The following is a 26,927-nucleotide window of genomic DNA, read 5'->3' on the forward strand; positions in this document are numbered from 1 at the left end:
TTGTAGGAAACTGTGACTTCATTTATACCATAGAATCCTGTATTTCTTTAAAATATGATTTTATTGACTTCCAAGTTATTTACCAGTTGAAAATAAGTGTAACCTTCAGGTGCTAGCTGTTTATCAACCTGTTCAGTTTGATGTAACTAATTGCACCTATTTGAACAAATTACCCATACTTACTTTATGACAGACACTGACATAAAAATTTATACTTATTAATATTTTTAATCTTCACAACAACCCTATGAGGTAGATACTACCATGTTTCCCTGAAAATAAGACCTAGCCAAACAATCAGCTCTAATGCATCTTTTAGAGCAAAAATTAATATAAAACCCAGTATTACATTATATTATTTTATATTATATAAGACTGGGTCTTATATTATAGTAAAATAAGACTGGGTCTTCTATTAATTTTTGCTCCAAAAGATGCATTAGAGCTGATTGTCTTGCTAGGTCTTATTTTTGGGGAAACATGGTATATTTATCATTTTTATTTATACATGATAAGAGAGAGGCACAGAGAGATAATTTTCCCAAGTTCATACAACTGATAAGGAATAGAGCCATTCTGGCTCAGAGCTCATGACCTTAATCACTATATCATATTGCTATTTTTGTTTTTTTCATGAAATGATGGGAATTTGAAAAGTTGAGCCTTTCAGAGCCCTGTAATTTCAAATATTAAATGCCTTTGTCAGATTCTTGTGACACACTGAAATGAAATCTACATTTGTGGCCTCAGATTCTTCCAAAGATCTTCTGAAATGGTAAAACACGCTGGCCTAAAGTCTACGATTGTAGCCCTTTCCTTCGTTCCATCACACAATGAGCTTTGCTTGCAGGATCAAGAGTACAGCAGCGTTGGATGAGTGGTGCAGTGGAGAAATCTAGGCACACCCACATGCTCTTTCGATTTGAATAAAATGTCCAGTCTTAGTTTTTATTTCCATGATAGATTTATGACGTATGATAAAGAACTCAGCTTGTTAACATTATACTAAGCTTCTCAGGTTACTTATAGGGAAGTGATTAGGTCCTTAAATTCTTGTGGTCTGGCTAATTAGATCCTACAAACTGCTGTAATACCTCTGATAGCCTCCTCTCTGGATCATAAGTGCTCAGTTTCTTTCAGAGGGCCACATGCTCTGTATGTAGAGAATACTTCATTTATTTGAGCTGTCTTTTCTAAAGATTACATATCCCTCACCAGAGTTGATTCAGTCATGTCACTTTCCAGGTATCCTGCTATTGCTCTCAACCTTGCCCGTGCATCTATTTTACTACCAATGAATGTAGTGACCTCTATGAAATTACAGATAAAGTCAGTGCAAATTGACCAGCTTTTAAAGAATATAAATTCAAGTGAAAAGTTTAAAAAGTTGTGTATAAAGATGTAACTGTTTAATTTAATTTGAAGTAAAAATATAAATTGAAACAAATTAACCATCAAAATGTGTGCCTTTCCTTCATAATAATTGTTATAATTGTCTTGCATAATTCTAAATGGGGAAATGGTACAAAGACTAACGTAAGAGAGAAGGGTATGGTAATAGTGGTAGGCAATTTATTGCAGTTTTTATTTATTAAAAATCTAGATAAAAGAGAACAGCTTTTTTTTCTTCAAAGGCTTATAGAAATGTGTTTAGTTTTTCTACTTGTGAATGAAGTTTTGCTTATGTTCATTTAATTTTAACTACGCCTGTAGACTGATCAAGTAATTATAATAATAATTAAAAAGTACTTTATATTTTAAAAAATATTGAGGTAACTGTTAAGTTGAAGTTGATTTTAAATAACTGAATATATCAAATATCCAAGTATTATGTAAAACATAAGGCCTTTTTTCCAAGCTTTTTTTTTTTTTTAACTTAAGCCTCAGTTTCCTTCTCTATAAAATGAAGGCAGTGATCTCTAAATTTTATAGGTTACTTCAGGATAAGATGAAATAATGTCTTCTAGGGCATTTAGCACAGTACCTGGCACATAATAACCATTTATTAAATGGTAATTATTATTATCATTATTACTGATAAAAATAAGTTAGTACTTCTTTGGCTGTGTACCAGATGAAAAAGACTAGTGTTGGTGTTAATGAATGACTCATAAAGACCTGTTTTTCATAGAGAAAATTACTTTTTAAAGAAAAATAAAATAAAATACCTCCAAAAAATTTCTGAAATGAAGGCTAAACTTTTTTTTTTTTTTTGGGGGGGGGGAATGTTGTGAAGGAGTAAATTCTACTATTGTCTTTTACAGAATAACCTTTTAAAATGCCTTTTATCTGTAGGTGGCAGATATCCAAAAGTCTAGTTTAGCAGAGATGAGCTGGGAAAAAAATTTATATGTGTATAGACAAGAGGTGGTGTGTTTTTTTGTGTGTTTTTTTTTTAGTAAGAATTGACAACATTTGATTGACTGACTTATTTTAAATGGTATTCTAAAACAAATAACTTAATCTGACTATATGCATTCTCAATCTCTACCTGCTTCTGACTCTAATAGCTACTGATTTTCTCAATGGTGTGTGTTTGTATATTTTGATTGTTAGATGTGGTGAGAAAGTAACATGCTTAATGTTCTGACAGTAACATGTAGCATCGCTAGGAGATCTGTGCCCTGTGTTATTTACAGCAGCATGGACAAGTTTACACTAAAGATAGGACGTTTACAGGATGTGGCATTTGAAAACTATATGTTGGTTGATTTTTATACTGTGTTTTCACTATGGCAACTATAAAAAAGTAATAATGATAAAAACTGTTCAGACCGGTTTCTGACACTCAGTAGTTGCCAAAAACAATTGCATTGCATAAAACACCTCCCTGATACATCTAAGACATTCAGAGTCATATTTAGTTTAGCTTTTAGGGGACTTTGATTTCATATATTATGTAACAGTCAAAATAAGTATAAAATTTACGGAGTTGGGATTTTTTTGAGACAGAAGAGAAAGAGAGAGAGAGAGAGGGAGGGGGGAGAGAGAGAGGGGGAGAGAGAGAGAGAGAGAGACAGAGAGAAGGAAGGAAGGAAGGAAGGAAGGAAGGAAGGAAGGAAGGAAGGAAGGAAGGAAGGAAGGAAAGAAAAGAAAGAGAGAGAGAGAGAGAGAGAGAGAGAGAGAGAGAGAGAGAGAGAAAGAAAGAGGAAGGGAAAGGGAAAGAGGAAGGAAGGAAGAGAGGAAGGGAGATAGGAAAGGAAGGAAAGAAAGAAGGGAGGGGGAGAAAGGGTGGGGTGGGGGGGGAGAGAGAGAGAGGACATGGAAGTAAGCCTAACAGATTTTACTTTCCTGGACATGAACACCGTAGGAAGCCTATCCAAGAATGTTTAGTCTTCTAGCCAGTGTGGGGAAAAAAGGAATAGCTGTGTGAAATTGGTGAAAATGGTTATAATGTTAAGTAAGATATTTTTAATAATAGTGAAAAGTAAGATTTGGTGTTGACAAAATATGCCTGACACTTAAACATTCTCTTAAGGGATAGGGTGAAAAAGATGCTAGTCCAGAAAAAAAAAAAAAATGTAGTAAACATACTATATTATCACCAGGTAATGAAGAAAATATACAAGAAATCAAGTATGGCATTATTCCAAGTGCTTTGTTTATATTAACATGTTCCAGGCAAACTCTAGGGAGCATAATTAAGTAGGAAAAAATGATATCCTTTCCTTAGAGTAACTTTTTTCATTTCTGCTTCTACCCTATTACATAAGGAATTGAAGATTATCACAAAGTTCTATTGGTGTTTTATGTGTAATGCTTTGTTAAAGTTCTTACAGTTTTAAGTGTTTCTTTAAATAATTTTAAAAGTTGCGCAGATAATGTTGATAAAGGTTAAACAAAAGGGAGTCTGTCACCACAGAATTGCATTAGTGTCATGGAAATGTCATTATACTTGTGAATGCCATGATCATTGGCAATGCCACAGTGGCCAGTGCATCAGCAGTATGCAAAAATGTCTTTGTCTTTTGCATCAGATTCAAGTTATACACAATTTTCTACTCAAAGGGATTTTACAGAGATAAATGATGTATAAGTAACAGAGATAATTTAGAGCTCAACATTTTGTGATTTTTTTAAATAACTTAAAGTACCTTGCTTTTATCATTAAAACTAATGTTTAAAATAGCTTACTTATTAGCTAACTTCATAAGAAGAGAGTGTAAAACTTTTTGTGGTCAGGAAGCTAAGTGGATTAGAAAATGTGAGCTATAAAAATTTATAAAATAAAGTGTATGGATAATTTAGATTCAAATGCTTTTTAGTTGAGCTCAAGACAGACCACTATAGTAATGGTAAATATTTTAATTGAGGGAAAGATAGAATACTAATAACAAGATCCAAAAGGTATAAAATACATACTAGATTCTGCTTCAAGCCAAGATGAAATAGCAAGGGCCAGATTAACCCTCAAATCTGAAACTAATAAAAAAATGGGAAAACGTATGAAACAGTTTTCAATAGACTAGACACAAGGCAATGAAGGATAGGGATCCCTGTGGTATGGGATACAAGCAAGGGGAGCTTAACAATTGCCTTGGAATAGTGCCTTATAAGGTTTTCCAGGTGGTGGCACAAGGAGGAAGAACCCATTTGGAGTTCAGCAAACTAACAGAACTAAGAGACAAGGTGAGAGTCTGGGGAAAACAAGATGGCTAGAATTTTCAGGACAGGGTACTGGGAGAAAAAAATATGCAGAGAAGAACTCTGGAGTTATGCAGAGAGTTCTTAGTAGTCAGCTGAGGACTGATTAGCCTGTGTATGTGAGGAAATTACCAAAGGCCAGAGAAAGAATCACCTGAAAGGATAAAATGAAACAATGGCAAGTACTTTCATAGGGCCAAGAATAGTGTCTGTTCCTGCAAGTTAGACTGAAAATCCTCAAGATTCACAAGTGATTGAGTAGCACACAGAAGGGTCTTGCCTCAATCCTGTGGAATGGTGGCCTAGGCACTATATCCTGCCTAACAAATTTTAACAGAAAGAATTGAAAAGATTAAACTGCTTCCAAGTGCATCCTAGGACAAAGCTAAAAATATTAATAAGAATACAAATATCCAACACCCAAAGAAGTAAAATCACAATGTCTGATATTTAACCAGAAATTACAATACATGGCAGAGAGCAAGAAAATATAACACATAAATAGAAAATTAAATCACTAATAATTAGCTTTTACAGATGTTAGAACTGACACTAGAATATTAATACAATTATTATAGCTGAATTCCATGTGTTCAAAAAGTTAGGTAGAAATGAACTAAATCAAACTTTTAGAAATGAAAACTACAATGTGTGAGAAGAAAAATACACAGGATGGGATTAATAGCAGTTTAGAAATAGAAGAAAAAATTAAGAAAATTTGAAAACATAGTGATATAAATTATTTAAAATGAAAATAGAAGAGAGGATCAAAATAAATCAAATACTAGTGATCTGTGAGGGGAAAATTAATGGTTTCATAAATGTGTAATTGGGGTGCCATAAAGAGAGGCAAATAGAATGTGGTTGGAAAAGAGCATTTGAAAAAAAAAATGATTTTAAAATATCCAAATTTGTTGAAACTGTAAGCCTACAGATTCAAAAACCTCAATGACTCCCCAGTAGACCCCAGACAGAAGTGTAAAAAAACTATACCAAGGGACATCATGGTCAAATTGCTCAAAACCAGTAATAAATGTTAAAAGCAACAAAAAGAAAAAAAAGAAAGAAAAAGAAAAATTCCATACAGAGGAAGAAACATAAGAATTACAATAGATTCCTTCTCAGAAATAGTCCAAGTGAGGAGACAGTGGAGCACCATGTCCTGAAGAAGAATGAAACCTGTCAGTCGAACTCTCTTTCAAAATAAAGGTTAAATAAAAATGTTTTCTAATATACAAAAACTGAAAGAAAATATCACTAGATAATTTTCACAGATGTGACAAATAAAAATCAAATAGCAAGATGATAGAATTAAATTTCAGCACACAAAATCACATTAAATGCAGTCAGTCAAAATATGCCGTTTAAAAGGAGATTTTCAAACTAAATAAAAAGCAAGATACAACTATATGCTGACTACAAGAAACATTTCCAATTTAAAGACATAACAGGTTGAAAGTAAAAAGATGGAAAACTTTTGGATTGACTATATTAGCATCAAAGTAGATTTCAGAGCAAAGAATAATACCAGAAAGAAATAAGGATATTCCAAAATGATTAAAGGGTCATTTTATTGAGAGGATATAGTAATTTTAAATATTTGTGTACTTAATAACAGAGCTTCCAAATATACCACACAAAACCTGATAGAATTACAAGGAAAAATTGACAGATCCAAAGTTATAGTTGGGAATTTAAAGCATTCTTTTTCAGTAATTGATAGAAAAATAAGAACAGAAAATCAGTAATAATGTAGAATATTTTTTAAATGCAATCATCCAACTTGATTTAATTGAGATTTACGGAACACTCCACCCAACAACACTAGAATACACATTTTTATCAAGTGCACATGGAATACAGGCTAGTAAATTCAAAATGATTAAAGTCATACAGAGCATGTCCTCTGACCACAATGAGATTAAATTAGAAACCAACAACAGAAAGATAGTTGGCACATCCTCAAATATTTGGAAACTAATTAATAAAAATAATCCATAGGTCAACAAAGAAATCAATAGAAAAATTTCAAAGTATTTTGAACTGAATGAAAATGAAAGCATCAAAAGTAAAACTATTTTTAAACTAAAAATACATAGAGGACATAGATAACAAAGAGCAGAACAGAAATCAATGAAATAGATCTTAAAAGGGTAGGTAGGAGTTCAGCCAGATGGCTCAGTTAGTTAGAGCGCGAGCTCTTAACAAGGTTGCCAGTTCAGTTCCTGCATGGGATGGTGGGCTGCTCCCCCTACAACTAAAGATTGAAAACGGTGACTGGACTTGGAGCTGAGCTGCACAACTAGATTGAAGGACAATGACTTGGAGCTAATGGGCCCTGGAGAAACTTACTGTTCCCCAATATCCCCCAATAAAATTTTTTTTAAAAAGGATAGCAAGGAATATTATACATAATTTTATACCAATCAATTTGCTAATTTCAGTGAAATCGTCAAATTCTTTAAAAGGCACATATTACCAAAACTCATTCAAGAAGAAATAGGTTACTTGAATAGCACAATATCTATTAAAGAAATTAAATTTATATTTAAAAATCTTCCCACTAAGAAAACTTAATATAATTTTACTGAACATTTAAGGAAAATACACTAGAAGTTCTACAGAAATTCTTCCAGAAAATTGAAAAAGAGGAAAACTTCCCATCTCACTCTCTGAAACCAGAATTACTCTGATAAAAATATGAGACAAAGACATTACAAGAAAGAAAATTCCAACCAGTTGTCCTCATGAACATTGATGGAGACATTCTTAATACAATTTTAGTAAATCAAAAGGATAATACATCACAACAAAGTGGTAACTATTCCCAGCAATGCAAAGTTGGTTTTAATATTCAAACATTTAATTGATGTAATTTATGACATTAACAAAAATTGAATCATATTTTTACAATCTTAATAGAGAAATAGCATTTGCTAAAATTTAGTATCCATTCCTGATAAAAACTCCCAAAAAGGAGTAATATAGGGGAACTTCACCTGATAAGGCATATGCAAAACAAAAACAAAAACGAAAAACATAACAAAATGTAAATTAACACCACACCGAGGAACTACTGCGTACCTATTAGACATGCTAAAATCTTAAAAACTAACTCACCATAACAAGTTTTAGTGAGAATGTGGAGCAACTGCCCACTTACACATTGCCGGGGAGAATGTAAAATGTTACTTCGGAGAATGTAAAATGTTACAACCACTTTGGAAAATAATTTATCAATTTTTTAAAGTATTAATTTCACAGTCACCATATGATCCAGCTATTCCTCTCCTAGATATTTACTCAAGATAAATGAAAGCATATGTCCATACAAAGACTTGTACATTCAAGACAGCTTTATTTGTCAAGGTCAAAAACTGGAAACAACCCAACTATCCATCAACATATGAAAGGACACATAATTGGAATACTACTCAACAATAAAAAGAGAATGAACTATTGATACATTATTTTGGATGACTCTCAAAATAATTAGGCTGAGTGAAATACACTAGAGAAAAAACGAGTACATATGATTCCAGTTACATAAAATTCTAGTAAATGCAAACTAATGTGTAGTGATAGAAAACAGGATGTTTGGGAGATGTGAGAAGCAATGGTGTGGGGAAGTATGATGAAGGTCACGAGGAAACTTTTGGGGATGATGTACATATTAATTATTTTGATTGTGATGCTGGTTTCATAGGTATATGTATGTGTCAAAGCTTATGAGTTCATATACTTTATGTGCCATTTATTATCTGTCAATCATACTTCAATAAGGCTGTTTTAGAAAACACTATGCTTAAAATCCATGATAGGGTCTGTACAGGATAGTGAATACTAGCTATGTTTTCTTTTTTAAGAAATGTATTTCAAAATAGTTATACTAGACGATAAGATTGAATCGTTGTCTTTTTGAAGTTGACAGTTTTCCAAAAGATTAAGGCTGATTTTTAATCTCTTGGAGTTGACAGTATCCAAGAGATTAAGGCTGATTTTATCTAAGAATTGGGAAAACTGGGGCTCATAAGAAAACCAGTCCTTATGTTAATAAAATCCTGTTTTAAAAATTCACAGGAGGAAAAAGTTTGTTTGTGGTTGAAAGAAATAGCCGTATAGTCATAATAGTGTTGACATTTCAATCATGCCTTGAAAAATGGACATGATTTTTAACAGAGGAAGATGAGAAACAGAAACTCTAGCTAGAAGGAAGAACGAGAACAAATGCAAAGAGTTGAGAGATGATGGAACATGTTTTATGGAATAACAATCAGTGTCGAGTAGAACTTTTGGAAGGTCTTGTGGAAAATAAGCTTCAGAAGAAAAGGTGGGGCAGATGGGACTTGTAGGCCAAGCCAAAGCAATTCTGTTTCCTCCTTGAATATTTCTTTGACTCTCACAAGCAGAACTAATCAATCTTGGCACCGCATCCTCCTGATAATTTACTCCATATCTGTCGTATTTTATTGCATCGTGTGTCTAGCTTTGCCTTTAGACACTCTCCTACTAGTGAGGACAACATTTGGCTCATTGTGAATGCTCAGTAACAAGTATTGTGCCACTTAAAAAACAATAAGGAAAGTCTAGGAGTCTATCATGATCAAAGTAGGCATGTGGAATTTGAACTGGTCTTATAAAAATGGAGAAGGTTTTAGTTAAGATGTAGAGTAGAAAGGTCATTTCATAGACAGAGGAATGAGAATGCCCATAAGTGTGTTTGTGTGCGTATGCGGTGGGGGAAGTATATATTAAGGAATACTGAGAATTGAGGTTTACAAGAAAAAATTTTTTATTATTAGTTATTATTTAGCCCAACCAAGCAGAGATACATGCCATATATATATTTGAAAGAAAGAAAAGAAAAGAAAAAACTATTTCCCCCCTTTTTCATTTCCTCCCTTGCCTGTTACACTAGAGTTCTAATCAACCAGAAGAAGTAAAAAAATTTCTAAGTTATTAACAAAATATATCAGATACACTCTTTTGGTAAATATATTTATTTTTCTTTTCTCTTTAATTAAAATGGATGTATGTTACATCAATGTAGAATTAAGAATATTATTATATTCCCTATTGCATTATATTCTATTGCTATCATGAACCTATGGTGGACCGTGGGTTAAAAAGAATTGAGAAAAAGTGAACTAGAATTTCATCCCTTTGAGATAGGACTTGTTCTTGATTTAGCTTTGTAGTCAGTAACATGGTGTTCTAGAAAGAACTCTGGTCTTACAGAGGAGAACACCAGGATTTGAATCCCACTTCAAAACTTCTTCAATGACCCTTAAACAACTCAGTTACCCTGTCATATCCTCTTTCATCATTTATTAAATTGGGATAAAAACATTAATGCTTCACATCATTAATATGAGGGACACACACACACACACACACACACACACACACACACACACCATGGAGCACCTTGCTAGTGCACAGTAGTTTTCTGCCATCATATTCTTAAACTTGCATAGATAGCATAATGCTTTGTAGATTATAGGTATTCAGACACTTACTGAATGAATCAATACATGAATGACTGAGAACCTTTGAAAATTTTCTGGGTTTTTTTTTTCCTTACCGTATTCAACTTAATGCATCCAGAAAACTGACTGTGAAAATAATCTTTTTCCTGGTCATCTCTATGTGTTTGAGTAAAAGAACAATGGTATAGCTTCATCTTTTTCTAATTTATGTCTCTTAAAGATGTGTGAACTAAATGTGCTAGGAGATTTTATTTTATTTTACTATAACCATTTAATTTTTGTTTTAATTCAATTTAATTAAATTTTAGATAGGCCTGGTTACATGTACAAGCTGGTTCTCGAAGTATTCTTAGCTCATCCCTGTGGTAGCAGTGTGCATTGTGACCCCTCAGCTTTCTCTTCTTGACTTATCTCCCATATAGACAAAAGTATTTCTCATAATTCTGAGAACATTCTGGATAAATGTTCATAGTTTACAAAAGTAGATTGGTCTTCTTATAATTTAGAAAAAGACATTAAAACATAACAAAATGTGAAGTCATACCTTAAGAATGGAATGTGGGGTGTTAAAACTGTATTCTGAAAGTAAATATAGTTTTAAACAATATCCTGTACTAATTTCATTCAAAGAAAATATCAAAAAGAATAGTAATTATTTAAATTAGCATACCATTTATAAATAATTTCATAGAATGCGTAAAACTAGGATTATTCCATTACAATTTGGATTACATTATTATTTTACATAGCAAACTGTTCAGATTGATCAGAACAAAACTTCCGCACAATCCATATTATAGAATCTGAATTAGAGAGACTCAAATTTATTGTAGGTACATGTATACAGACTTTATGGAAATAGATGCCATTCTGTGAAAAGAAAGAACATGAAATGGTAAAATTATTCCTTTTTTTTGGGCTGAATCTCACAGTTCTGTGTTGCTAAGGTCTTTTGGTTATTGTGCTGAGTGTTCAATGAATATTTGTTGACTTTAGGAAGGTTAAATTTATGACCTATAATAGTTTACAATTTAGAAGTTAGAAGCTAAAATCTAGGAATATCTAAGCATGTTTGTAAAATAAGCTCTAATCGCTCAAAAGCTGTTTGTGATATGTTCTGGAAAGGCAAATTTGTTTATTTTTTCATGGAACTCATTTGTCCATCATAAATAAGCAAATTATAGAGCATGTTAGAAGGTAATAAGTCTGTTTAAAAAAAAGAAAAGAAAAGAAAGAAAGAAAAGTATGGGTAAGGAATCATGTGGGTGGGAAGGAAAAAAGGAAAGGGTACAATTTTAAATAGTATCGTTAAGAGAGGCCTCATTGTGAATGCTAGTTTTGAACAAAAGCTTGAGAGCAGTTGAAATAAAAACACAAGGACTAATTTTAGGATTTGAAATTTTAATTTGTTGAGAATTTAACAAGAGGATGCACATGAGGGTAAAGTTAGAGGTTTTACTTCTTTTCTCTCCTATTAGTTTTGGCTTAAACAAAGAATGGTATTTCCGCTCTCGTTTCTCTTTTCTATTTAGCTAAAATATATGTATTTCATGGCATTTTTGTCCAACACTGATAAGAACAAGGTTTACTTTGAGAATTTCCTCTTCACAGCCCCAAGCAACATGTAGCATAAATTCACATAATTTATTGTTTCTTAGAAATATAAAAATCTATGTATTGCCATTTTTGGAAGACTTAGTCATTTCAGGCTGGGCAGCAAATCAACTTACTGTCCCTTTGAGTCATTGAATCATAGATTCTGATGAGAACACAGTTTATTTTCTGAATATTCTTGATTGATTTTTAGCATGATTTTAAAATAAAAGTATTTATTTCTTACAGATTGTGTTTCTGGCATCTGCATATGCGAGTCCCCAACTCGCTGATGAGAGCTGTTCAGCCGTGGCTGCTGTCACACATTACCTGTATCTGTGCCAGTTTAGCTGGATGCTCATTCAGGTTGGTACCTCATTTCCTCCCCACCCCCCTGCCCCACCCTTCAACTTTCCAATGAATCAAGATGGAGTGGTTTTCTTATCTGATAGTCTTTATACTGAAGTGAAAGTAATTCCATCACTGCATTCCCGGGAGATCAATGCAAGAAAAACCTTGTAAGCTGTGCAACATTAGAGAGAATAGTGAATTTGAGGAAATGAAAAGAAATCTAGTAGGGTTGGAACAAGGGAGTGGTAGGATATGAGGCTTGTGATGTGAGCCATCCGCTAAGGCACAGAAAGAAATCTGAACTTTTTTCTAGGGGAAATCATAGAATTATTTTAAGCAAGGGAGTGACATGACAAGATTTGGATTTTAGAAATCTCTCCCTGTTTGTAGTGAATTTGAGACAGGAAATAGTTGACATGGAGGCAAATTTTGTAGCATTAGCTGTATCCAGGGGAGAGAACATGGTGGTGTGAACCAGGAAGGTGGCAGAAGAAGCAAAGGAAGTGGACAACTTTTGAGATTTTTCTTTTTCTACGTAGAACTATAAGAGGTAGTGGTTGGTTATGAAGAATGCAGAAGGTGGAACCAAGGCTATTTCCCAAGTTTCTGGTATAAGTGGATGGTGGATGGTTGTATTGGACTGAAATAATGATCACTGAAGATTGGAGGAAAGATGATGGAGTTTTTTTGTTTGTTTAGGACATGCTCAATGTGGAAATCCTGTGCGACCAATGGGGACTTGAAGAGAAGTGGGATAGACAGAACTAAATCTCAGAATAGAGGCACACACTATAGAAATACATTAGAAAATTGTTGACTTAGAGTTGTAAAATCGAACCATCGTTTTGAAAGAAATCACTTTGGGAGACAGTACAGAGTGAGACCCGAGGAGTCATACATACTCTCCTGAGGCACTAGTAAATGTTAGAAAGATTTGAACTCTCCTTTTCTGACTAAAATCCCAAATTCTCTCTATTGTCCTATGCTGATTTTCTTGATAAAGAGTCTAATGTAAGAATTGGATCACTACAGCAGTAATAATGTTGCTAATTGGCTCCACTGAAATACTGCCTTTGATAATGCTTTCTACAAAATAGTATTGCTAAATCTTTCATGTGATAGAAATAATTACATATGTGTTTCTGAGTATGCATGAAAACTATTTTATGCACATGGATAAATTCAGGCACTTGCATATTCTTTTTTTTTTTTTTTTTTAATTAGAAGAATGTGGGATTTCCACCATATAGCAATATTGAAAGAAAGTGAGGCGGTATTATTATGAAAGAATACCATACAGACTCAAGGAAGGGATATTTTCCCAGGTATGATATTATAGCGGTGGGAACTGAAGGAGAGGAGAACTGAACTATTAGTTAATAGAACTCGTTGGAACAATTGGACCCCTGCATTTGGGTTTGAATTCTATCTTTATAACTTTAATCAAGTTGTTGACTCTCTCCAAGTTTTGTTTTTAAATCTGCATATAGGAATAATAATTCCTACCTCATAGAATAATTGTTTTATAGCATTTTGAGCAGCTCTAATTATAGAAGTTTATGGCATTCTCTAAAGCCCCAAAAAACAATTAAAAAGTAAAAATAAATCAAAACCATGTAACATAAACCTTAAATATCTGCTGAAATTAAATACCTGTTGCTAGTTAAATACTCTCTGATTACAAAATTCTTTAGGAGTTTAAGCTGAACTTTTTATGTGTGCCTGTGTATGTTGTCATTTATCTGCTTGGGCTAAAGTCCCCAGTGGTGTGCTGAAGGTCTTTGCCAATGTCCCTGACCTATTCAGTTTTTGATGAGTGACTTGGATGAAAACACAGGAAACTAGTCTTATCAAGCATGCAGATGATACAGAGCTGAAAAGATAGTTAAAACAGCAAGCTCCCCACGTTAAGAATACAGGTGGAACCAGTACAAAGAAACTGTAATGACAGATTGAAAACTAGAGTGAAAAATGTGGGGGTTAATGTAAACAACTTGAAATTTTACTTTAACACAAACTCAGGAATCTAATATGTGACCAAATTGCTTAAAACATAGCGACTACAGTTAACTACAAAAACAACACAGACCTGGGGTACATTAATAACAGTATGGAGGCAGCTGGGGGAGCTGTGGTTACATTCTAATCTGCAGTGTCCAGCTAATGTTGGGACCCTTAACCACTTTCATGAATCATGCTTCATCGGGAACAATAATCAGCCAATGGTTAAGTCAGAAAACAGTCCTTTAAGAAACTTTTGAGGCAGCTGGGGACAAGTAACCTGGAAAGAACTTAGGGAGATAGGATGGCTGTCTACAAATTTTGAAAGAGCTGCTACAAGAAAGAGGGTGCTATATAGCTCTATTTGGAAGAACCAGAGCAAATGGGTCAAAAATTAGGGAAACAAATTTGATTTACATTAAGAACTTTTTTTTTTTTAATTGGGGAAGGGGAACAGGACTTTATTGGGGAACAGTATGTACTTCCAGGCCTTTTTTTCCAAGTCAAGTTGTTGTCCTTTCAATCTTAGTTGTGGAGGGTACTGTTCAGCTTCAAGTTGTTGTCTTTCAGTCTTAGTTGTGGAGGGCACAGCTCAGCTCCAGGTTCAGTTGCTGTTTCTAGTTGCAGGGGGCACAGCCCACCATCCCTTGTGAGGGTCGAACCGGCAACCTTGTGGTTGAGAGGATGCACTCCAACCAACTGAGCCATCCGGGAGCTCAGCGGCAGCTCAGCTCAAGGTGCCATGTTCAATTTTAGTTGCAGGGGGCGAAGCCCACCATCCCTTGCAGGAGTCAAGGAATTGAACTGGCAACCTTGTGGTTGAGAGCGTGCTCCAACCAACTGAACCATCCGGGAGGCAGCTCAGCTCAAGGTGCCTGTTCAATCTTAGTTGCAGGGGGCGGAGCCCACCATCCCTTGCGGGACTCGAGGAGTTGAACCGGCAACCTTGTGGTTGAGAGCCCACTGGCCCATGTGGGAATCGAAGCGGCAGCCTTCGGAGTTAGGAGCATGGAGCTCTAACCACCTGAGCCACCGGGCCGACCCCAGGAACATTTATTTTTAATTTTTATTCAATTTATTGGAGTGACTTTCGTTAGTAAAATTGTATGTTTCAAGTGTACAATTCTGTAATACATCATCTATATATTACATTGTGTGTTCACCACCGAGAGTCAGTTCACCTGCCATCACCATATTTGACCCCCTTTACCTTCATCTACTATCCCGCAATCCTCCTTACCCTCTGGTAACCACTAAACTTTTCTGTGTCTGTGAGTTTTTGTTTGTTTTTTTGTCTTAGAATGCACCAATCTCTATTAAGTTGGGTGAAATCTCATATTCATCCTAACTCTCCCCCAGATGTTGAAATTAAGAACTTTTGTAACCAATAAAACTGTCAAAGTTGAAGAGGCTGTGTCTAAAACTAGAGAACATCCACTCACTGAAATATATTCAAACAGCGAGAAATGACTAACTTTCAAACATGTTTTAGATGCATTCGCTGCTTTGGGGGAGAGTTAGGATGGCATATGAGATTTCACCCAACTTCCTAGAGATTATATTTCTTCGTCAAGTCTTAATTAAGTAAATATGACTGTGGTTGATGCACATTTAGTAAACTAATTAGATTTCTATATGGATAATGGTCTAGGAAAACTAAAGTACCAGTAAAGTTTAATGTATTTCAGATGGTACACCACATATTTTTCGTGGTTTGTGGTGTGACCACAAGGGGAAAATTCAATAACTTCTTATTCTAGGTAGGTTACTTCTAATGAGTTAGTTTGTGGTCAGAAGTTGTCACTTTACCAACCTGTGTTTTCCCATTTATAAAATAGTCTGCTAAAATATATATATATTTTAAACTAGACAGCATTTTTCAAACATTATGTAAAAGATTAGACTACTGTTAATTCAATCATGTTAGTCAAATAGGACAGAAAAAATGAAAAAAGCATTAACATCTAATGAGACTACTTCATATTTTTTAGCAGTATAGGAGAGAATTTGATATATGTATGTGTGTGCATAACTTATAATGACAAAAAGTTAATCATTAACTTTTGATCATTGGGCTAGGCATGTCAGAATTGTATATTTTGATCTGCTTCATATATTCAATCATAGATTAAATGCATTTAAGTGACTATCTTTAAAAGTTATTTTATTTTTATATTATATCTTTTAATACATTATAGTAAAATTGGATTATATTTTAGAGTAGCTAAAGAAAAGTTTATTGGTAAACAAATTATATAACTTCTCCTAGCCTAGCTTTTCTTATCTGAATATTAAGATTTGTAATAACAGTACCTCTTTTTGAGAATTATCAAAAGATAAAGTTAATTAATACATGGAAAGAGCTTAGAATGATGCCTAGCACAGACTGTATACTCCCTACATGTTTACCTGTATTTTTATCTAAACAATGATGTATAGCTAATATTCCATAGATTTTTGAAAATGTTGAATATCTGCTTTTTCAATATAGTTTACTTTTCTTTTCGAAAGGGAATTAGCTTAACATAGTAGAGAGAGTTAGAGTGAAGCAGACAATAACTAGCTGAAAAGCCTTAGCAAGCTGGATAACATTTAACCTTTTCACTAAATAAACATATGCATGGCTCATAGCAGTGTACATAACTGGTAGTCTTGACTCTGCTTCTTTAGGCTTCCATTTTCTTTGACAGGGAAATCATGATCTGCATGATGGGAATATAGTAACAAATTATTTTGCTTATTTTTTTTTAAACAAACAACTCCTATATTCGCTTTTTGGCTATGGAAATTTAGTTATCCTTTTGTTTGCTCTTCGTGTAAGAGCACTCTGTGAAATTACTGAAATAATTTCCCACTACCTTACAAAAGTAGGGTCACGTCTACTTGAAGAAATATTGACAGTAAGAAGTTAAACTCTTGTAATATTTTTACTCTACTTTTCTAGATGTTATTGTTCTAGTTTCATTTCCTTTTCCTGTTTTGATTTGTTTTCATTTTAGAAATAGCATGTACTAATAGTACAAAACATAATCAAACACTACAGAGAAATATAAAATGAAAAGTGCATCTATTTCTCCCTACTTCACACACTCTCTACCTTCTGCTCTACTCTAAACCCTACCCCCAATGGTAAACACTGTTAGATTTCCTATGTATCCCTCCAGAAATATTCCACAAATACACAAATATTTATAAATATATAAATAAGGACATATGTGTATGTTCTTGTAAGTGTACATATAGTATATATATTTATATAGTGTATATATATTTTTATGTATATACATATATACATTTACCCATGTACAGATATACTTTTTTTCCTGTTCTATAATATGGTTTTTCCATAATTTATTTTTCTGGTCTCCTATTAATGAAATGCTGGTTATATTCAGTTATTTTTGCTATTGTAAAGAGTGTTTCCTTGAATACTCTTGCACTCTGAATATTTGTTTACTTATGGACTATCCATAGACTAAATTCCTAGAATTCATGCCTTTACTGTTAACATCTACATGAAATATGCTATCAAATGGACTGCCAGACTATGAGTTAATCCATGAAAGAAATAAATCACAAGTAAATTATTTGAGACACGAGTATCTATTAAGTAAATAGAAACTTAATTTTGTCTTTGTGTTCATTTGGCTGAGTTTTATGATCATTTCCTGTCTCCATGTTAAATCATATAGCAATCTGCTTCAATTATAAACAATATCCAAATCTTGGATTGTCCTTGTAGTCTGTCCATCCCATGCCTAGGACGCAGCTTATTCAAAATTATGTTTTATTTGGAAACTAAAGCTTATTTGAAGAACATATTTTCTAAGTGGTAGAATAAAGTTAGAAATCATTTGACAATTGTATTTGAGCATTCACATCTTGGGCCCTAATATCTCCATATCATAAGGCAATGAAGAAGTATATATACATCTTATTTAATTCTTAGCAGAAGGGTACTTAGTGCCAGAGCATAGCAACAGAAAGGGAAATGATAAAATTAACCATGTTTTTCCTTTGTCATTGATTTAATTTGGGAGGGAACATCAAAGACAACAAGCTGGTAATTACCAAGATAAAAATGACATATCCAGGAAATACTGATTTCTCCAATCCTCAAAAAGCCTTACAATTTATTTCATGCAAAAATTGTTAAGAAAGAGAGAGGATACCTAGAGCAATGACATGTGGTAACGTTTATTAGACTCTCCTTTGAAATGAATGACTAAGAACGTATGGTAATGACAGAATTAATAGCATCTATGATCTCTGACTAAAGTTGATGCTATAAATTAGTCCAAGGTTTCTGGTGACACAAGTGATAACCAAATATTAAATGGCAGGCGAGATACCAATCTTACCTAACATACCATGAAAATTTATGGGGTTCAAGCAGCCTATTTTTAATTTTAAAAAAAGAAAAGGCAGTTCTCCCATATATTAGTGTATATTATATAAGTAAACTAATGAATTTGTCTTTATGGAGCATAGGGTAGCGTAATTATGACCTACGATAATCAAACAGAGAACAAGGTATATCTTCAATTTTTTGATGTGGTCACTTAGAAAATAGCAATAGTATTCACTGAAAATGTTACTATAAAGATAGATATTTCTATTTAGGAGTGTAAATAAATATCCTTACTTATACACTGTCTTTTAGTTTATTTCTGTCTATATTTGACCCAAATTATACTTGGGTGTTTTAGCTGGGTGATTTGCATCTTAATCAAAATCAGTTTAAATTCTGACAGCTTTACCTACTAATTCTGAGAAATATACTTCCCCCATTCTCATTTTATACCTGTGGGAGGGAGGGAGGGAAGGAAGGAAGGAAAGGAAGGAAGGAAGGAAGGAAGGAAGGAAGGAAGGAAGGAAGGAAGGAAGGAAGGAAGGCAGGCTACTTTGTCAAGACTAATTAGTCAAGGTGGCTAATTTGATGGTTTCTAATTCTGAAATTATTTTTGTAATCTTTTTGGACTTGCCTTCAGAGCCTACATCACATTAGTACTAGGAAACTTTGTATTTTGTGTGTATATGAATTGTAGTCAAGTTGGATTAATATAGTTGGTTAAATTTGGGGATAATATCATTTTGACAACATAGTAATGTCTTGAGGTGGACCATAAGATGTTTCTAAAAAAATTTTAAAGTTTAGAGACTGACATGTAACTAGAGACCTAGATATTGAAATTTTCAGTTTTTTTAGCTTTCAGGAGGAAAAATGTAAGATAGGCAGTGAATCGTAAACCATGCTCAATCCGTGAAGCATGTTTGCTGAGAGTGACACCTTTAATTTGTATTGATAATTCTGTTAATTCCAACATTGCATAAACACAGAGACACTAAGGCACAAAGATCACATATGCTATATATCTGTCATCATAAAATTATTATATTAGGTTGGTGCAAAAGCAATTGTGGTTTAAAAGCTTAAAAATAAACTGCAAAAACTGCAATTACTTTTGCACCAACCCCAATACAAACATAATGGTCTCTTACCTTAGATTCCAAAAGAGGAACTATAATTACAGGGGAAGGAATATAGTCAGATGTCCCACTGTCTTCTTTTTGTTTACAGAATGACAATAACGAGGTTTTAATCCAACTGGTTTAGGTTACCAATGTATGTATCTTGGTCAAGTTATTTATTTATTTATTTTTGAACAATGAAGAAAAACTAAGTTGAATTACTTTAAGCAAACATTCAAATCATAAATAATACGCATGTAGGATAACTCATTGAATCCAAGAAGTATAAATACATTTGGACCTCAAAAGGCACTGGAAGCATGAATGGATGGCGTTGTCCATTCTTCTTCTCTGCAAACACATTTTCTCTCTTCACTGTTTTTGCTACCCCCATCACTGAAGTTCATATGTCCTCTTTTCTCAGTTGACCAGCTTAGACTGTCACCAAATTTTTTAAAATCCAGTGATCAATAATTGAATAATTGGTCTAGCCTGGGTCAGGCTTCTCCCTGGATCAAAGCAGTTGTGGACAGAGGAGCAGGGTCATGAGCCCACCCTGCATGTGTTGGGTGGGGTGGGGGAGTAGAAAAGAGTAGAGACACAGAGTTTAGAGAAGGAGAGCTCATGACCTAGGCGTATCCCAAAACATACCTACCATACTATATTAAAGTATTTTAAATTTCAAGTAAAACTCAAAGTAAGTTAGTCAAAACCTTATATTTAGGCCATGTAGTATTTTCTAGAATAATTAAATGTTGTTTCATGACATAGCAGTTCTACTTTGTAGCAAAATAAAAAGACATATAATTGGAAATACTTTCCTTAGAGCATATCTTAGTGATTGAATTCATTTGAGAAGGAAAGGAATTTTTTAAAAAATTTTATTAAATTTATTGGGGTGTCATTGGTTAGTAAAATTACATAGGTTTCAAGTGTACAGTTCTATAATACATCATCTATATATTGCATTGTGTGTTCATCACCCAGAGTCAGTTGGGATTTTTTTCTCCCCTTTCTCCGCCTACTCCCCTGCCCCCCCCCCCCCCCCCCCCCCCGGCAGTTGATCGCCAGTCATGGTCGGCTGTTCATGTAGCTCTCGCTGGCTGCTGGCCGCTTACACTGGCTGTTGGCCCTTCATGCTGGCTGCCGGCCACTCATGGCAGCCAGCGTTAGGAGCACGGCGCTCCAACCACCTGAGCCACCGGGCTGGCCCCCTTTTTTTTTTCTTAATTGACAAAAGCTTATGACTTTTTGAGCTTGTTTTGCTTAACTGAGTATTTAAGAATTCAGCAAAACTGTGCCTTGTGTTGTTTGGAGCAGAAACATTGCGTGTATAAGTCTCACAAACCATTAACACTTGCCTCAGTCTTATCTGAGCCTGTAATAAAGATCAGGCAACTGCTGAAAGGAACTAATAACCATCTATGTAATGGCAGACGTTTTGGAAGTGTCCCGATCTTTATCATGATGAATCAACTTGGAAGTCATTTACCAATCTGTACTCTCCTTCCTGATTCTTCCACCACAGAATTACCATGTTATATGGATACACACAAACATCTATTTAAAATAAATAATTAGTATTTTTGTTCTAGAGATGGGCTAATCATCCTTACTTTGCGTGAATTTTCACTCTCTAACACGCAGTATGGATCACCTCAGAATCAGACACTTATACAGTCCCACTTATTTGTGTCCACTCCCTGTACTAATTATAGAAAGAGAGGGGGAACCCCCTTGGAGGTAATAATTTTTAAAAAGAAGTTAGAACAAAGTCACAGAAGCAACAATTCATAACATGCTTCATAATTACAGATATACGTTGATGTACATAAAGATAAGGAATGCTGCCAGGAAATAAAATTCAGAGACAAAAATCTCCAAGTAACCAAATATTTTTATCCTTTCCTGGTTTAGCCCAGTGAATACTAATTCCTCAAAGCTAATTTGGTCCAGATCGAATCTTACTTGGAAGTCTTAGCAAAGAGCATCTGAAATCTTTCCCACGAACATCAGGCATGCTTATTTATCACATTGAAAGAATTGCTATTGTATCACTGCTTACTTTTTGTCTTAAACTATTTATCTTGCCTTTCATAATATCTGTCATCCTAATAGAAGATTTAGGGGAGGTGGTAACATTATTCCAGTGCTAACTCTGTTCTCATCACTTTATATGTAATATCTCCTTTAATCTTTATGATAACCTCATTGTACACAGAACGAAATTGAGGCTCTGGGATTGTTGTTACTTGTCCAAGGTTATTCCACGTGTGTGTGTGTGTGTGTGTGTGTGTGTGTGTGTGTGTGTGTGAGAGAGAGAGATTCATCTGTACTCATGCTCTTTACACCATGTGAAACTGAGGAGCATTTATCCAGTGAATAAGTAGTATTACTGTGTGAAGTACGTATGATATGACATTAATGTGCTTGTACAAAATTATACATAAGTGCTCCTCATGGAAAGAGAACACTAGAAGGCAGAATATATACATTGTAGATTTGACTTAGATAGGGGTGGGATTTGGGCCCAATGTCGCCAGGCCTCAGTTTCCTTATTCTATCTAATGTGTTCCCTCACCCATCCACTCTCTATATACTTGTCCCTTTTATATTTTTCTCTTAATAAGATAAAATATATATATAAAATATAAATGTAATATAAAATAAATATGCCCCTTAATTACTTTTTCCCACTTGTCTGGAAACCAAGATTCAAGAAAGTAAATACCTCCCCCATCTTTTTCATTGCTATATCCCAAGTACGTAGATGGTCCCTGAAATTTAGTAAGCACTCAATAAATGCTTGTCAAGTGAATGAACGAAAAGGAGAGATTATAAACTGAAAAGGAAAAATGACCACAAAACCTACCTCATCACAGTACTTTTCTCTCTGTGCAATCATTTTCTGTTTATTTGTCTATATCTCCTGCTAGGGGGCCTAAGACTGGGGCTTTCTTCACAGTTATAACCCCTTTCCGCGGAGCAGTGCCTGGCCCTGCCACATGATAGGCCCTCAATAAATAAAAATTGTCCACAAGTCTGCAAATGTAGAGCTATTTACTTCATTATCATCGTGAAGTTGTTCACCTGGGAAATGGCCTTGAATATACTCTATGCTTCTTCAAAGACACATTTACAGAACAGTCACAGATTATGAATGAGATTAAATCAAAGCAAATTAAGGAAAATAAAAAGTACAATAAATTAACTGTTTCCCAGTCTTTCTAGACTTTTGAGGTATCCTGAATTTCTTGGGTATATGAAAGAATGAATGTATGAACTAACTAAAAATAGCACCTCAACACTATAATTGTTAAGTGGATACTAGCCTTTTGCTGGCCAATTAACTCTTCATGCCTAAGCCAAGTGAGTTTGTATCCTGTGCCATTAGACCAGAACCTGTTCATTTTATGTTCTGTTTCCTTCCTTAGTCTGTGAATTTCTGGTACGTGCTGGTGATGAATGATGAACACACAGAGAGGCGATATCTGCTGTTTTTCCTTCTGAGTTGGGGACTTCCAGCTTTTGTGGTGATTCTTCTCATAGTGATCTTGAGAGGAATCTATCATCAGAGCATGCCACAGATCTATGGACTCATCCACGGTGACCTGTAAGTACATCCAGGCAGAACACTGCCTTCTCAGCCTTCGGTTAACTTCAGGCAGCTTTTTTGGTAGATGACGGAAGCAGTTGACTAAGAGTATGGTTGGAGGAGTACCAGGAAGACCTTTGCTTTCCTGCCGCATTGTTTGAAGCTGTGCTTCCTCTAATTATCCCTTTAAATAAGAAACTATTGCCTTTCCAGTTTCTTTGAGAGATTTATTTTTCCCAAGTTAGTTGCTGTATCAAAGAATTCACAGTAACTTCTACCTTAGCATGATTTAGTTTATTAGATTGAGACAAAAATACCTAGCGAAATCAGGGAACTATGAAAATTTTGATTAAAAAAAATAATTGAAAAATTTGGAGTGTGGCACATTATCTAAGAAGTCCAGTGTTTGTTTTTGTTTTTGTTTTGTTTTTTGTTTTGTTTTGGGGGGACAGCACCATCATTCATAAGATCCCTAAATACCAAAAGACTGTACCGGAGTGAATTGAGAGTGGCTGTAGAAGTACATGAGAAGGAGACAAAGTCAACTGGGTCCTTCTTATGTATTCGTATTAAAGTACACTAGTAGTCTTGAAGTCTAACACATCTTTATATGCACATGTGTATACATGCCTTCAGCCTGCCTCTGGTATCTTACAGCTTTGAGGCCTACTTAGCCCCTTTTATTGACTTCACATGCACGAAAACAAACAAGCAAATAAACAACATTTGTAATTATAAAGCTTACTCAACTCCTTTGGTGTAATGAGGACTAGAGGAAAAAGTAACATTTCTAAAGAAGAAAGAATAGCCTATTCACAATCTTATGAGGACAGCATTGCCTAACTGTCTTACAGGTTATTGTGCAGATAAAAATTACTTAACTGGATGTGAAAAATCTTTAAAAGTGAAAAACACTATATAAGCAGGTCATTTTAATATTACACTTGCCTCTGATCAATTGTGATTGTCCATTATATACTTAATAAATACTTGTTATCAGTGCATGCAAAGGTATTTCACACATTGGCAATCACAGAAACATGCCCCACACCACATTCGACCAAAGGAGACTACCTATGTAATATACACACACCCACTGAGGTGCCATATATCGTAATTTTGTCTTTTTATTGTGATTCAATGAGATTCCCTCATACTGATTATAGTGTTAGAACATAATTTGTCTACAGAAAATTCTAAAAGCCTAATTGTCTAAAAAGGAATGATCGTATCTTTTCAAAATTATGTTATGACTTTTCCTACTCTGGCATTAATTTAAACCTTGGGCTGCCACGATACATTTCAGAAAGTTCTGCATTATTCTTTGTCAAATACAAAGTGACCGTGAGACAAGCCCTGATGGCCAGCAGCCCATTCCTTTCATGAGCTCCCTGGCAAGACATGACTTATTTGGCGGCAGTTTTAGCATTGCATGTGTACCCACCCAGGCTTGATAAATGGGACCTGATGAAAGTGATGTTAATTCAAAGAAACTCTCTCTCGATGTTTCTAAAAGCATTTTTAAAGAGAGAAATAAACTATTATGCAAGAATATCCAAATCGACTGACTTAAATTATTTGCCTTCTGAGGTTTTTTTCAAAAAGTTATTTATGTCCAGTTCAATTATAATAAATGAAATGTAAAATATATTAACCTCCACCTGTTTTTAATATAAAATTATTAGACCAAAAGTGACTAACCTTTGTAAGCATTATAGGTTACTTTTCTCCTTCATTCACATATCTTAAATCATTCCCAGGTGAATTTATTCCAGTTTTTCAAAAATTCTGTGTTTTTCTAAATCACTTTAATCACGGTATAGCTACTCCTGCTCACTTTTGTTTTGTACTCAATGGAATATCTTTTTTCATGCCTTCACTTTGAACCTATGTGTATCCTTGAAGCTGAAGTGACTCTCTTTGTAGGCAGCATATAGTTGGGCCTTGTTATTTTGTTGTTTGGCTTTGTTGTTGTTGTTTTAATCGTTTAGACACTGTGTGCCTTTTGATTGAAGAGTTTAGTCCATTTGCGTTTAGAGTATTTATTGGTAGGTAAAAACTTACTAATGCTATCTTATCAATCTTTTTCTGACTGCTTTGTAGTTCTCATGTTCCAACCTTTCTCTCTTGCTGTGTTCCTTTGTGAATTGGTGGTTTTCCTTTGTCATGTGCTTTGATTCCCTTCTCTTTATCTTTTGTATGTCTCCTGTAGATTTTTGCTTTCTAGTTACCATGAGGCTTACATAAAACATCTTCTAGATATAGCTGTCTATTTTATGCTAACAACTTCAACCACATACAAAAACTCTACCCTTTCACTTGCTCTCTCCTTTTATGTTTTTGATGTCATAGTTTACCTCTTTTTATAGGAGTAACTTTATTGGGAATACCCAAAGGTAGTCTCTATTGAGTAGTTAATATTGAGTATCTTTGGAAGTAGTCACCTATTTTTCTTGGATTGGCTTCTTGGCTGCTTTAGGTAAAGGAAATAAGGTGAAGGAGAATTCCTAGCCTTATCATCAAAAATGCAAAGGAGAATAACAGACTGAGTCAAGAGTCACGGTGGAAGCAAAGGGATAATATGCCATTAATCTGAGATCACAATTATACGACTGGAAGGATAGAGTGAGAATGAGTGTCATAGTCCTGCCATACAGAGGGGAGAACAGTGAAGATACCACTTATCTCAGTAATCTACCTCTGATCTGCAAGACCCTGACACATTCATAAATGTCAGTAACAGTAAAAATTACATCATAATGATGATGAGTTGTTTTGTACTTCCAAAACACGTGCTCTTTTTCTTTGTTGCTACTTGATATGAATTCAAATTTAAAGAAAAATTAGGAAATACTTATTTTTAATTATTATGTACAAAGGAGTAAGTGAACTCTTTTATTTAAGTTAAGAATGTGTTTGTTCATAACGAAAAAATGCGTAATTTAATTTTAAAATTGATTATAGTCGTTTCATTTTTCAGTTTCTCAGTATTTCAGCATTATATTTTACTTTAGATATCCTTAACAAATCTTAATTATAACCTTCTGATTATCCTGCTCCTGAACTTAGTCATTTTATAAATTGCTCAATCCTCTGAAAACAAATCTAATTTTGCTAGCTATATTAGGAAAAATGTTAATATAGAGGACAAATCTGTGCTTTCTAAATTAGAACTAAGTAGAAGTAATAGTGTTGTATGTGAGATATGATAGTATCTGAGTATTTTCATTAAATTGCTTAAAAAGAGAATCATGAAAAAATGTTAACCTAATACAAGGAGCCTGTTTACCTATTGTCTGAGGATTAAAGAAAATTGCCATAAATCTATGGCAGAGGAATGTTGTAAGGATCTCTTCATGGATTTGCTCAGGTGGGGTGTGTATTATTGCACGTGTGTGTGTGCGTGCGTGTGTGTGTAGCAGCTTTAGACTAGCATTTTCCATTTATTCAGAGCTCCAAAATAAAGACAGGTTGAAAGGATGCTTTCCCTACAAATTGTTAGAATTATAGAATCAAAAAGTTGGAAAGTATCTTGCTTGCCTTAATAAAGTTCCAGGCAAGTCCCCAAAAGCATATCATGATTCAGACCCCTGTTCAAAGACTTATTAGCTTCTTGAATTTTTTATTCTGAACATACTCAGTTTATTTGATCTTCTATGGCTACTGATTATACAACTCATTCTACTAATACGCACCTCATTCTCTCTTTTATCTTAGCTTTCTCCTCGCAACAACCTCAGCTTTTCTGACTACTGTCTTATCTTTCTGAGAATAATTTCAAC

General features: G+C 34.2%; 1 protein-coding gene across 1 annotated transcript in view; it reads left to right on the forward strand.

Annotated features, from left to right (window-relative positions):
• Positions 1 to 26,927, forward strand: part of ADGRV1 (adhesion G protein-coupled receptor V1) — a 503,930-nt gene that overhangs the window by 313,852 nt on the left and 163,151 nt on the right. The window contains exons 84-85 of the mRNA XM_019734240.3: positions 11,976 to 12,092; positions 22,985 to 23,163. Of these exons, the coding sequence (XP_019589799.3) occupies positions 11,976 to 12,092; positions 22,985 to 23,163 (296 nt within the window). The remainder of the gene's footprint in view (positions 1 to 11,975; positions 12,093 to 22,984; positions 23,164 to 26,927) is intronic.

The sequence above is a fragment of the Rhinolophus sinicus genome, chromosome 3 (genome assembly GCF_057876585.1).
Source record: "Rhinolophus sinicus isolate RSI-liver-muscle chromosome 3, RSI-T2T, whole genome shotgun sequence".
Lineage (NCBI taxonomy): Eukaryota > Metazoa > Chordata > Mammalia > Chiroptera > Rhinolophidae > Rhinolophus > Rhinolophus sinicus.